The sequence below is a fragment of the Eubalaena glacialis genome, chromosome 17, assembly GCF_028564815.1.
Source record: "Eubalaena glacialis isolate mEubGla1 chromosome 17, mEubGla1.1.hap2.+ XY, whole genome shotgun sequence".
NCBI lineage: Eukaryota > Metazoa > Chordata > Mammalia > Artiodactyla > Balaenidae > Eubalaena > Eubalaena glacialis.
The window spans coordinates 18,750,452-18,765,644 of NC_083732.1; the positions used below are offsets into that span (position 1 = coordinate 18,750,452).

At 38.2% G+C, this 15,193-nt stretch overlaps 1 protein-coding gene across 2 annotated transcripts in view; it reads right to left on the bottom strand.

The window, feature by feature from the left end:
- UBE2W (ubiquitin conjugating enzyme E2 W) overlaps positions 1-12,935 on the bottom strand; it is a 119,877-nt gene extending 106,942 nt beyond the window's left edge. For both annotated transcript variants that reach the window (XM_061172224.1, XM_061172225.1), the window contains exon 1: positions 12,872-12,935. In XM_061172224.1, coding sequence (XP_061028207.1) covers positions 12,872-12,886 — 15 coding nt within the window. In that variant the 5' untranslated portion in view covers positions 12,887-12,935. The remainder of the gene's footprint in view (positions 1-12,871) is intronic.
- Between the last annotated feature and the right edge of the window lie 2,258 nt (positions 12,936-15,193).

Here is a 15,193-nt window from a genome sequence, read left to right on the forward strand (position 1 = left end):
ATTTTAAAATACTATATACTTTTTCCTATTCAATTCAATTCTTTAGTTTCTTTAATCGGGCCAGGGCAGAAGCTGAAGCAAAAGACAGACATCAAAGGAATCAGAGATAGGGCAAAAAAGCAATGTTCTGATATCACTTCTGATCTATTTTGAAAAAGGTATTTACTTGAGTTACTGTTCTATTTATTTACTCAGAAAACACTTGGAGTACTTACTACTAGCAACACACTGCCCTTAGTGACTTAAAAATCTAATAAAGTACCTTTATAGTAAGTACAAGGAAGAAGTGAAAAATCCTATGAAAGAGGTAAAAGGTGCTGTGAGGGCACACAAGGTAAGAAAGTGTACAGCTGTGAGACTGAGGCTAAGTTTGGTGTTTTCATGATGCCAGATATAAAGATTTAAAGAACTAATGGGGTTTCGAGTAAAATCTGAATTCAAAAAGTACAGGGACTTCCCTGGTGGCGCAGTGGTTGGGGGTCCGCCTGCCAATGCAGGGGACACGGGTTCGACCCCTGGACCAGGAAGATCCCACATGCCGCGGAGCAACTAAACCCGTGCGCCACAACTACTGAGCCTGCGCTCTAGAGCCTGTGTGCCACAACTACTGAGCCCTCATGCCACAACCACTAAAGCCCGCGCACCTGGAGCCCATGCTCCGCAACAAGAGAAGCCACCACCATGAGAAGCCTGCACACCCCAACGAAGAGTAGACCCCACTCGTGGCAACTAGAGAAAGCCCGCGTGCAGCAATGAAGACCCAACACAGCCAAAAATTTTAAAAAATAAATAAACAAAAACACAAAGAGTAAAAGGACTAAGTTAGCTAGATAAGTTTAAAAAAAAATCTCAGAAACAATGAAAAGACAAGACTGAGAACTGTGAAAATACCCAGAATTCAAAGTGGAAGCTCACTATTAAAAAGTGACTAAAAAGATTAAGTATTCATAGCAGGGAAAGGCTACTGACAAAATCTACAAATTTGCAATAATGTCCAGTTCGGCCTAAAGACAGGAAAGATAGACCCAGGACCCAGAATCATAAAAAGCCTGATTCTCAGTGATTTTAACAGACTGACAAAAAGCTCTCAGCATAGGCCTAAAATGGGAGCGGCATGGGGTAACAACAATAATGGCCAAAAGACTAAAAACAAGACTAACATTCCAAGGGCTATTCACATTTTAATATAGGACTCCTAAGATTATTTAAAACAATCAAAAACAACCAAACCAAACTAAAACAAAAAAACCCTTAAGACTGTAATTATTCATATTCAACTCCAAAGATTTCTGATATAAAATTTGTAAGTTTGTCTAGGTAGACAACTGGCACAGAAGAATCACTAAGCTCATAACTAAGCCTAGAGGACCACCCAGCAGCAGCATATTAATGTACTTTGTTTACTAATCCTCCTCCACAAAGAACTCTCAGGGCAGATACGTTGTTTCTTTCTATAAAATGGCCACCAAACAAGAGATTTCACAAAAATTGAAAAGGCAGTCAACATTTGCTCTGATACGTACAGAAAATGGATGTTCTTTGATAGAACAGTGATCATGTAAACAGCCAGAAACATAAACATTTTCATAGTCTCAAATTTGGTTCTTAAAAAGATCTCTCCAGAAGTATCAACTTTGAAATGTCTACCATCTCCTGAACCCTAAATCTGGAGATTTATTATATCTTATCCAATTTACATAATTTGCACAGCTAAATTCTCCCATTGTAGCTAAGATGAGTTCTCAACTTTGGTTGCAGATCAGACTTAACAAGGAGCTGAGAAAAATTCCAATACCCAAGATGCGTGCCAGACCAATTAATCAATCTCTGGGGATAGTTGTTGTTTTTAAAGCTCACCAGGTGTCTTCAATATAATGCCAACACTGAAAACCACTAACTTGGATTGTGTGGGTAACTCAAGAAAAAAACTGGGGGACAGTACTTATCTACAGTAGGAAATGGAAAAAAGGCAAACAAGGAACCTGAATGTAGTAACATTACATTTTGCCAGTTTTAACCTGGTTTCAGTACATTTCAAATCAAAGGTGGACTGAAATTTAAATCAAAATACAGTCAATTCTCATTATTCACAGTAGTTACATTCTGTAAAGTCACAGCAAATACTTAATTAGCAAACAGTGAAACACTGTTCCTAGGGGAAATACAGGGTTAGGTTCCTGTGATCCTCCACTCACATTCATCCAATCAGTAATAACCTTAATTTGTGTGTGTTCCTGTTCAGAGTTCTTAATATATATTGTTTATTCAGTAACACTGAACCCAAGGGCAACAGTACATGTCTGAATGAAGGTTATCTAACACACATATTTTCTACACAAGACACATCAGTCTTCTTGCAACTAGGAACACTGAACAGCACTCCAGTACTATGCTTGGGGGCCACTTTAAACAGTGAAATCACTAAAAGCACAAAAATGTGAAAGAAAGTGGCACTAAACAGATCCAAGAAAGGACACTTGTTTACTGTATGACAGCTGCAAAGTTGCCCTGTTTTACCTGAGCTGCAACATGCACATCAGCAACTCAAATCTTCCCACTCTGCACATGTGTGCAAATCACCACAAAACCACCATGAGAATCGATTTTAGGGTTACAAATAAATTTTACCAAGTAGGTGGATTCACAAATACAGAATTCATGAATAATGTGGACAGACTGTAGAAATATCAAATCAAGTAGCTCAAACTAATTGCTATAAAGATAGGAATTTGAGGTTTCCAGCAACATAAAGAGCAAAGATGGCACCAAAATGCCCAGCTACATAATTTTCTCCACTAAAATCCTTAAATTGGTTTTCCTATTTAAGGAAATGTAACAATTTTTCTCATATCAAATCTATATACTAAAAAAACTATATATCAAATTGCTCAATATAGCTTCCTTTCATGCAATACAAAAGTAATCATTTTATCAACTAGTTCTAATCACAAAATGCAGCAATGATTTAAAGGTATGATGGTTGGACTAGATGACCTCTAAAATGCCCAGTGGCTCAATGCTTTGCAAGTCTAAAAACCAAAGTTCGTGTGTCTATTTCAATTATAATAAAAGCCAATATATGAATACATAAATATTCTCAGTAATAGTTTATCAGGATTATAATCACATTTTTTAGTAGTAGGGCTGCAATATAAATTTTTATCTGAAAAAGAGCTAACAGCTCCACTCACCAAGAGAAATAATTTGAATCCAGCAGGATATTATCAAACCTGATGGACTCTCATCTTGGACCTATACAACTTCAGAAAGAAAACAACCTGCCATATTAATGCTATAAAAGCTAAATATGCCTCAGACCATACACAAAAGTTAACTCAAAATGAATCAGACATAAATGTAAGAGCTAAAACTATAACACTCTCAGAAGAAAAGAGGTATAATAAAGTATGTCTTCATGACCTTGAATTAAGTAATGATTTCTTAGATATGAAAACAAAAGTACAAATGACAAAAGAATAAACTGGACTTCATCATAATTAAAAATATTTGTGCTTTAAAGGATACCATGAAGAATGTGCAAACACAGCTCACATAGGAGAATATTTGCAAATCTCATGCCTGATAAATTCAGAATATATAAAGAACTCTTACAACTCAACAATAAAAAGATAACTTATCTTTTTAAATGGCAAAGGATTTAAATAGACATTTCTCCAAGAAATGTACCAATAAGCACAAGAAAAGATGTCCAACATTAGCCATTAGGGAAATGCAAATCAAAACCACAATGAGATACCACTTCACACCCACTAAGATAGCTATAATTTTTTAAATGGACAACAAATATTAGCCAGAATATGTAGAAACTGGAACCTCTGCACACCGCTCGTGGGAATGTAAAATAGTGCAGCTACCGTGGAAAAATCTGGCAGTTTCTTAAAAAATTAAACATAAGAGTTACCAAATGACTCAGCAATTCCACTCCTAGGTATATACCTAAGACAAATAAAACATGTCCATACAAAAACATGTTCATAAATACCCATAGCAGCATTATTCAAAAAAAAAAAAAGCAGAAATAATACAGTCAGTTAACTGATAGAAACAGGAAACAAACCAAATGTCAATTAATTGACGGATAAACAAACTGTGGTATGTATAACCATAAAAGGGACTATTACTCAGCCTAAAAATGAATGAAGTACTGATACAAGCTACAATACGGGCGAACCTCAAAAACATTATGCTGAGTGAAAGAAGCCAGTCTCAAAGGCCACATATTGTATGATTCCATTTATATGAAATGCCCCAAACAGACAAATCTAAAAAAGATAGAAAACAAATTAGGGATTTCCAAGGGTGGAGGTGGGGACGTGGGGGACCGGATAACACGATACACTGGAAACAGACTGACTGCTAATGGGTAAGGGGTTTCTTTTGGGGGTGACTTTGTGAATATATTCTTTTAGTGACAATGGTTGTGAATGTATTTTGAAAACCACTGAATTTTATACTTTTAAAAACAGGTTAAGTTTTATGATATGTGAGTTATATTTCAATTAAAAAAAGAAAAAAATTGGGTCTTCCCTGGCGGTCCAGTGGTTGGGACTCTGCACTTCCACTGCAGGGGGCATGGGTTCGACCCCTGGTCAGGGAACTAAGATCCAGCATGCCATGCGGCGTGGCCAAAAAAAAAAAAAACTGAACATGCCATGTAAAACTGATGTAAGAGGCTCAAAATTTTACTTGGCTAACTCTCAAATTCTGAAGAAGATTGGCAAAGAATACATGCTAATTAGAAATCATACTTCCTCTCTCCTTCCTGTGGTGTGTAAATACAAGGAGAGACTTCATATAAAGGAAATTTGTTTTTTTCCATTGGTAGCCAACACAGGACCAGGAATCAAAATTTTTTTAAAGTGAGTATTTGATAGAGGTAGTTTAAAATAAGAGGTCTATTATAAGAATTACAAGATATAATTCAAAAACAATTCCAAAGATCTATGACATGAAGTAATTTGTAATTTTACCCCATAGGATGGGTGAAAAAAAGGTTACACAGATATTAAATGGCAAAACTAGAATTCAAACCAAGTTTATCTGAATCTAAAAGCTGTGCTTATTCCATTGACATTTACTGAGGCCCTACATGCCAGGCACTGGGGTATGTCCAGGAGAAATAGTATATTAATTTACAATATGTCAGGGATATGAAGATGAAATTTAGCAGGGAAAGGGGCACTGCAAGTGCCACAGTGGGAGGACTGTTTTGTACTGGGTGATCAAGGAAGGCTTCTCTGAGAAAACATTTGAAAAAAGATCTGAGATTTAAAAAAAAGGAAGTGAGCCATCAGATACATGGAGAAGAGCACTCCAAGCAGAGGAAATAACAGGGGCAAAGATAGCAAGGAGGCCCATAAGGCTGTAGAGAAGTGAGGAGGGTGGGGCGATGGTCATTAACAGGGATTTTGGATTATATTCTGAGTAAAACACGGAAGCCACAGTAAGGATGTGAGTGAAGTGACATTTGACTTCTGTTTTGAAAGAATCTGATGAGTTGAGAAAAGACTGTACGGGAACAAGGGCAGAAGCAGAGAAACCAGTTAGGAAGCTGTTGATATAATACAGATGACAGATGATGATGATGATTTACATCAGGTAATGATGCAGAAGAGCGGACAGTTGGATTCTGGATTTATTCTCAAGGTAGAGCTGGATAGAATCTGCTGGTTTGACTACGGAGTGGGATGAAACCAAGGTTTCTGACTGAACAACTGGAAGAACGAAGTTACCATGTACCACATGGGGAATACTATAGAAAGAACAAGTTTGGGAAGGGAAATCAAGAAAGGAGTTTTACAAATGTTTACCTCTCTGTTAATCTACTTTTGTCTTAACCACTTCACTACACTGATTTTTGTGCAACACAACTGTTATGTAGTGAAACAGAACCTGAATCCAGGTCTTTTGATTCCAGATCCTGAGCACGTTTTTCTAATGAAGTTTTACAAAAGCAACTGAATGAAACTACAGTTTTTCTCAGAATAAAGTAACTCAAAGGCATGCACCATTTGTTGGTACTCCAAAAACTGCATTCCCAAATAAAGGCTATCAAATGAAGACATTCTTAAAACACCTGACAAACATGAACAAGTATTATGTAGGTAAAATAATGAAGCAGACAATGATATAAAGATGCAATAAAATTCATTTAACAAATGCTCAATTTAGATAAATACTATGCAGAAGTATATTTTCAGAAAAATGCCAGATCACCCCTTTAAAAATTCTCCTTAATAATAAAGATTATCTTTGAACAGTAAAGATTTGCCATTATAATTTTACTCAGTGCACAAGTATATGCATAAAGAACCTCTGTAAAAATTTTGATAAAGTGACTTTATATTTTAAAGTATAAGGAATATTTTCCTCTCATTTTCTTAACTATAGAAGCTATAAAATATTTTAGTAAATGCTAAATTCTTGAATGAAGATTTAAATAATTATCCAAATGATTTCTCAACAATACCAAACTTGTTAATATGTTCATTACCTCCAACTTAACAGCATCAGTAGATTTTAGAGCTTGGTTTCCAATTCAGCTTCACTACTCAGTTGCTATGAAATTTTGGGCAAGTCACTTCCCAAATAAGTGATTACTTATCAGAAGTCACTCTCTCTAATAGAATGAAATGGGATTATCTGACTTCCCATTTTACAAGGCTGGACTAAGAATCCAGAGAGGAAGAAAATGAAAATACTTTGAAAAATATAAAGTTATGGCAAACACGTAAATCAAGAAAATAAGCAAACTTTGGGGGGAATACACATGTAATATAAATATGAATTTTAAGTTCTTCCTTTATAGGTATTCAACCTTACTATAAGAAAATTGCTTACTAGATTTCTCTAGGAGGTGGGTCAAAAAGGATCTTGCCGTGATTTATGTCTTAGAGTGTTCTGCCTATGTTTTCCTCTAAGAGTTTGATAGTGTCTGGCCTTACATTTAGGTCTTTAATCCATTTTGAGTTTATTTTTGTATACAGTGTTAGGGAGTGTTCTAATTTCATTCTTTTACATGTAGCTGTCCAGTTTTCCCAGCACCACTTATTGAAGAGGCTGTCTTTTCTCCACTGTATATTCTTGCCTCCTTTATCAAAAGATAAGGTGACCGTATGTGCGTGGGTTTATCTCTGGGCTTTCTATCCTGTTCCACTGATCTATATTTCTATTTCTGTGCCAGTACCACATTGTCTTGATTACTGTAGCTTTGTAGTATAGTCTGAAGTCAGGGAGCCTGATTCCTCCAGCTCCGTTTTTCTTTCTCAAGATTGCCCTGGCTATACAGGATCATTTGTGTTTCCAAACAAATTGTGAAATTTTTTGGATTTCTCTAAAATAGAACTAAATTAATGCAGAATTTGCTATGTCAAGTGACTGACAAGCATTTACTGTAGTCACTATGTGCACATTTAAGGAACAGTGAGAAAGGATTTTTTTGTTTTCTATTCTAATGGAATCTATGGCCCAGAGGAGTGGAAGAGACCTAAAAAGTTAAATGAAAGACCCAAAACAACACTTTAGGACAAAAATAGAAGGCATCTTGTAAAGTAGTAATTGATTAATAGCAAAAAGAAAAATACCACAATGACTGCTTTGAGAATTAAGATGATGACCCCAACTTTATGCTTTTGTTCACAATGTAGTCTACTATCTACTTATGTTTCTCATTCACACAGAACACCGTCAATTCTACTCTATGCTGTTCCCCTTTTCCTTCAGCACTTGCTCCAACAGCTCCCTGTCAGCCCCATTCCTAGCCACGGTACCTAGACAACCTTCTCATATACTGTAATTCTAGCTATACACCCCAAGTATCCAGTGCTCAGTAAGCCTCAGGATCCATGATGACAGTCAGTTTTCTAACTTTTGATTATGCTGTAACCCTTCATAATGATGTCAACAAACAGTCATATGAAATCTAATTGTCAAGGTAACATGACTACAATAATGTCAGCAAGAGCCCATACTCTACCTCTCTCAATCACTACAGCCAATTATTTGAGTAAACAGCAATGCAGAGTTGTGAATAATCCAAAATAATTTATTATTTCTAACTCATCTAAGAAAAAGCACACATTCATAATCCATCTCCTGTTACTAAATCTCAATCTCCTTCCATCTAGTCAAGTCAACAGTCAATAGGCTAAGACCCAATTAAGTAAGAGAGAGGAAGAAAACGCAGAAAATCTGCAAGAGTAATTCAACTGACCATTTCTTTCAATTATATCACTATTTCTGGAATTGACAAATATCAACTACTATACACTGACTTTCTAAGATGTTAAGACATAAGGTAAAAGTAGTTCATTACCTAAAATCAGTAAATCTAGATGGTTAAATTAGAAAAGTATACCAGGTATACTTAAAAACTTCCAACATAAAGGCTGAATGAAACAGCTAAATTCTAAAATCAGAAAACATATCTGGGAGGCAATATTAATTATTTTATAATATGAAATGAGCCAATAGAGGAAAAAAAAAGATTAGGTACAAAATGAAAAAAGAAACATAACACAAAAAATACTATTTTATGGTTTAGCTGAGAACAGAATACCCTAATATTGCTACACTTTTAAGAAATGTTTTGAATCACATAAAAATTCACTTTAATAATGCTTTTGTAGTTTGGGGATAGAAAGTCTGTACCAAATTATCTAAGTCCCGAAAATGCTAAATCTAAAAATTTGTTATCGACAACTTTCCACATAATATTTTAAGAATTCTAAAATCATAAAAATTAAACGTAAATCTATTTCTTTACTCTAACTCTTGCCAATTTTAAGTATCACCATGAACCCACCATTCTCAAAGAATGGTTTCTTAAAACATAATGTAATCATATCTTACTTGGTGATTTGTGACTTTGTTCTAGGAAGAAACAGTAGGAAGAAAAAAGAAAAAGAAAAAAATGGGAAAGAACATCTCAAAGGGCTCATATAAATCTGAAAACCACAATCTTGAACTGTATATTGAAGAACAACTCTAGCAAAACTACAGAGCAGAGCTTCCCCAGCATTACAGGTGTACTAGAATACTGATCCTCATCCCCAGTGTTTCACTCTGAGCTGCTTGGCCAGGTGCTTGTAGCCTCCAACAATCTCACCCACCCTGGTGTGCAATTCAGAAAGTATTTTCTGTGTGTGCCACAGCCTAAAAAAAGGTTGAGAGGCACTGATAGAGTATACTGCAGTAATTACAACATCAACTTTAAAATACATACTCTCCGAAAAGAATCTGAAAAAGAACAGATATGTATATAAATGTATAACTGAATCACTGTGCTGTACACCTGAAATTAACACACTGTAAATCAACTATACTTCAATTAAAAAAAAAAAAAAAAAAAAAAACGACAAAATAACAACATACTCTCCAAAGAAGAAATTCAAAGTCTACCCTTACTTGATATCCTGATGATCCTAAAGGCTAATTTATTTTATTTATTTATTTATTTTTATCAATGTAAGTAATCAAATCTTATCTTACATTTGTATAATATGCATGTTTTTAAAATACAGTTCCTCTTACAGCTTAAGTAACCTCTTCATCAGCAATAATATCCTGGTGTGGGTTAAGATAAAGAAATCTACTGAAAACTTTTTTAGGTAAGGACATGGTTAGAGCAGCATTCATGTGTAGCTTATTTTTTCCTAAGCACTCAAAATAAAATCCAAAAAATATTTCCTAACCTCCTTCCACAATTTTTCTCCATAGTATTATCACCTTCTAATATAATAGTGATTAACTTAAATATTTTGTTCTTATCCATTGCCCCTAACCAGACTATTACATTCACAAGGGCAGAAATCTTGTCTGCTTTTGTTCACTGCTGTATCCCCAGCACCTAGATGAATACCAGACACATAGTGGGCCCTCAAAAAAATAACTGATGAGTGAATGAACAAATTTCATAATTTAGCTGTAGTTTTATGTATAATTTATTTGTTTTGAGGAGTTAAATTTTGCCACTAAGATGGTCAGGAAAAAATTTTGTTCAAAGACACAGAATAACCACACAGAAAGTGTTGTGTTTCAAAAAGCTCAGTTTATCTATATTAAAATATTTTTCAAGATACTACCAGAAAAGGATGTGAAGAAAAGGGAACCCTTTTACACTGTTGGTGGGAATGTACATTGGTGCAGCCACTATGAAAAATAGTATTGAGAGTTCTCAAAAAACAGAAATTAGAACTACTATTTGATCCAGCAATTCCACTCCTGGGTATATATCAGAAGAAAATGAAAACACTAATGTAAAACATACATGCACTCCAATGTTCATAGCAGCACTATTTACAATTGTTAAGATATGGAAGCGATCTAAGTATCCATCAACAGATGAACATATAAATAAGATGTTGGCGTGCACACACGCACGCACACACACAAACAATGAAATATTACTCAGCCGTAAAAAACGAATGAAACTTTGCCATTTGCAACAACACAGATGGACTTGGAGAGTATTATGCTCACTGAAATAAAATCAGTCAGAGAAAGAAATATTATACAGTATCACTTACATGTGGAATCTAAAGAGTAAAACTAGTGAATATAACAAAAAAGAAACAGACTCACAGATATAAAGAACTAGTGGTTAACACTGGAGAGGGAAAGGGAGAGGAGCAAGATAGGGAGACAGGGTTAACACGTACAAACTACTATGTATAAAATAAATAAGCTACAAGGATATATTGTACAGCACAGGGAATATAGCCAATATTTCCTAATAACTATAAATGGAGTATAATCTTTAAAAATTGTGAATCACTATATTGTACGTCTGAAACATAAACTATTGTAAATCAACTATGCTTTGATAAAAAAAATTTTTTAATAAAAAAGATACTACCAGAAAATCTGTATCAGGTATTTTTAAAATACAAATAAAAGGAAGAATTTAGTTTTAATTAAAATAGGAAACATCAGTTTTCCATTCCTCTAATCAGAAGACAGAAAGGAATAAAGGGTGAAAAGACAGTCAGAGGTAGTACTTGGGATGCAGAAAAACGCAGTATTGCACTGCCAAGTATTGTTTCCGTTGCTTAAGTCGCCATGTAAAATTCAAGACTGTCAACATTGTTTTGTACCGACTCAAGTTTTTTTCTCTTAAAGACTGAAATCTGTCTTTTCCAGACACTAAAAGTCTAAATCTAATCAGCAAATTAGTTATCCCTATAATCCTCCTGTCAAATATAATCACAAGTATAGTGGATTTTAATCTTTTAATACAAATAATCTTAAATTGGTCATATAGCCGATCTACTGTTCAACTAGTGTTCTACAGTTCCTTTTTTGGCCTCAAATGATGAAACTTCTCTAACGTCTCTGGGGAGATTAGGGTAAAGTATAACGTTTCCTGAAATTGTTCTTGTTTTTTCTCTGGACTACTTCATGACATCTCTTCAACTAGGAATGTTATATACAATTTTCTTTTTCTATTCTGCAGGAAAGTCCAGAGGGAGAAGCAAAGGTAAAAAGAGTCTTGAATGGAGAGGCTGAAAGCGGACAGACAACACAAAAGCACAGAAGTAAATGTGAAGCAAATACGTGCACAGAAGAGGAAGAAGATGCAGAAAAGAGAAGAGATGAAAGAAAAGCACTTTTCTCTCCTAAAAAGAGGAAAAAATGGAAGGGGGACAGGGAAACGTGCTTATTCTTCTAGAAACAAAAGCATAAAATCCTTCCAAGAAAAACGTGGTCTCTTTCTTTAAGATGTTAAAACTCTAAAAAGCGCTCCAGATGACACTCCAAACGGGAGTTCTGCCTTCTCTTCCTATGTTTTGACAGAGCTAGTCTTCATCTGTAAATTAAATGCAAGCTATAGATAATGCAGAGTTAATCTCTACAAAACTGCAACTGTGGATGCCATCTTTGCCTGAAAAAAAATCAAACTCTTTGGATTTGGTAAAAAGGAGCCTATTAAGTTGGAAAACCAGAAAACCACGCATTGCCAAGTCAGGTAAATACAACACGGGTTAACAAAACACCTCCTACCAAACTAAGGTTCCACTAAAGATCTGGGGAAGAGGGGTAAAAGGCTGTAGCCTAACCGCGACCGCAAGGGTGGGGCACCGTAGGAAATAAAAAGATTTGAGGGAGAGCTATCTATCCCGGGAGGTATGGGGAGCTGGTGACTTGTCTCTCGGGGAGATTGGATATTAGGCGGCAAATGATTTTGATGGGCTAAGGGCAGCTTCGGGGAGAGTGAGAAAATGGGCTGCTGGACGTATGTTCGTTGAGAGTGCGGAGGCTGAGAGAGGAAGGTACCCCTGGGGCAAAGGACTAAGAGTCAGAAGGGGAGCCGAGGGGCCGAGCAGCCAGGGAGGCTGGGCGTGGGAGGCCTGAACAGAGGCCGCGAAACGCCTCTGCAGCCAGCCGCCTTCTCCGGGAACGCCTTTTCAGCTCCCCACACACAGCCCCTCTCAGGGCCGCCCCTGCCCCGGCGACAACGGCGAGAGCAGCTGTTTCCGCTCAGCCGGGGACCGCGGAGGAAAAGACATCCCTGGGGCGGGGGTCAGGCCAGCGGGAGCCGTCCGTGTGAGCTGGAGATGATTCCGAGACCACTGCCGCTGAGCGAACATCAAACTTCGCCCTTTCCTCCCCTTAGCCTTCTTTATCCCCCAACTTCCCGGCCGGCTGGTGTCCGCTTCGACCGACCGAGAAACCCCCTTCTTCTCGCCGCCTCTCACCCCTCCCAACGCCCGGACGCTGGGGAAGGACCGGCCACCGGGACCGCTCCGGAGCCGGCCCAGGTGCCCCAGGGTCCCAGACACCCCCCCGGACGAAACGCTCGTATCCTCCCTGCGGCTCCGGAGCCCGCCCAGCTGCTGCAAACTCCTCTTACCTGCATTGACGCCATGATAGAACCATCCCCCCCAACACCGGCGAGGCCAGAGACGCAGGGGGCGGAGCTGCCGTGCTTGCGTCACGACGCGGGGGCCCAGCATCCCTGGCGCGGGGGGCGGGGCCTCCAATGGGAAGGGGAGTGCGCGAGGGGATTGGCTGGCGCACTAGGCGCCCGGCGGGGGAGGCGCGGACCCGGCAGCGGTGAATGGCGGTGTCCGTACGTTCGGTCACATCCAGCTCCCCAGCCTCCACTAAGATCCCCACTCGCTATCCCGATCGCTTAGGAAACGCTGCTCGGGTTTTAACCCGAGCCACGATTGTTCTTTTTTTTCTGTCTATACCCCGAGATCCTGATGATGTCCAGATCCGTGGGTTTGGGGTTTTTTTTTCTGTTTTGTTTTGTTTTTCCAACCACAGGTGTATGGTTTACAGATTTTTTCCTTTCGGATGCTTTTTCCACACTACCATGCCCACTTTCACAGCTTTGGGGCAAGATAAAACTTCCCGCAGGGCTGCTTTCTGGTCTTTACGGACCTGGAAGTCTTCTCATATTCCTAATTTGGGGAAGAGAGACACAGATTTCCTTGCACAACGGGATGAGAATTGAGGGCAGAACAGCACTTTGATATTTTAAAGGCAAGGGTAGATTTGTAGAACTGAAACTTGCCTGAAGGGGAAGAGAACATTTGGAAGTGTTTCTTTTGTTTGTGTGCAATTTCTGCCCCATTACCCTAGCCCCTCAGTTTGAAACTTCACGTGTATCAGTAATAGTTATATTGTTACGGCACTCACATTTGGTTAGAGATTTGACCCTAGACATGAAATTGTTTTTAATGTATCAGTGTCACGTTATAATATACACTTATACCTTCTGTCACATCCAGATTTCTCTTCAGCCTGTTCTGTAGTGGGCAGTTTTGTGGTCGTTCCACCTAGGGATGTATATGAGTAGGGAGAGCTGAGTACACAGAATTTATTCTGGGAGTGCACCAGTTCTGCCAACATTTATCAGAAGCCACATATTTAAAAGCTGTTCTAGAACTGAAGATGTCATTGGTTTATAAAAGGAAACTGGAAGCCAAATGTTTGCACTTCCTGTTCTGTTGTTTTTTTTTTTGTTAATGTAGGTGGCTGATACATTGAGTAGAAGGCTTTTACTTTACCAGAATGAAAGCTTAAAAATCTGTCATTTTATTAACTTGGAGTTCTTTTAAGAAATTTATATAAGATTTAAATATAAGAGCAATGTAAGATATCATCCTTCCCACTCTTTAGATCATTATGTTCTCTGTGAAATTCTCTAAGGTAAAATGTGTTCAGAAAAGGAAAAAAGATCCTTAAAATACCCTACTTATTCTATGGTATAATATTAAACACCCTATTCTTCATCGCTAGAGAGGAATTTATATTGGTATACTTTTTTCCCTCTTAGACTTCCACCCGATTGCCAGAAATGGGCTGGTTTTCCCTTTGTTGTGCGAAATGACTGTGTCCTTGAGGAATGTTTGGAGGCTTTTGGCAACCAAGGATGATCCAGAAACATATCAGGTGTCAGCCCGGTTGTGTTGCCTACATTTCAACTGAGTAAAACTCATATCATGAAAGAGGAAAGCTTTACCAGATATATTTTCTTCTGGAGATCTTTATCCCTATGATCTCAGAAAATTGATCGCTTTACCATCTAAGGTTCACTTTGTTTAAAAGCCAATTCTTCGGGCTTCCCTGGTGGCGCAGTGGTTGAGAGTCTGCCTGCCGATGCAGGGGACACGGGTTCGAGCCCTAGTCCGGGAAGATCCCACATGCCGCGGAGCAACTAAGCCCGTGCGCCACAACTACTGAGCCTGCGCGTCCGGAGCCGTGCTCCGCAAAGAGAGGCCGCGACACTGAGAGGCCCGCGCACTGCGATGAAGAGTGGCCCCCGCTCGCCACAACTGGAGAAGGCCCTCGCACAGAAACGAAGAACCAACATAGCCAAAAATAAGTAAATAAATAAATTTAAAATAGACACCTATTTAAAAAAAAAAAAAAAGCCAATTCTTCCTAAGGTATGTGTCTTTAGATGACCCCACAAACAAAGCATTATGACTTCATCAGAATCAACAACCTGCCATGACAAATACCAATAAGGAAGAAAAGGGTTACAGGAATCCTAACACTCCTCACAGTAAAATCAAGATCTGGTTCCTTGGATTTTATGTGTTAAAGAGGATCTTAGGGCTTCGCTGGTGGCGCAGTGGTTGAGAATCTGCCTGCCAATGCAGGGGACACGGGTTCGAGCCCTGGTCTGGGAAGATCCCACATGCCGCGGAGCAACTAGGCC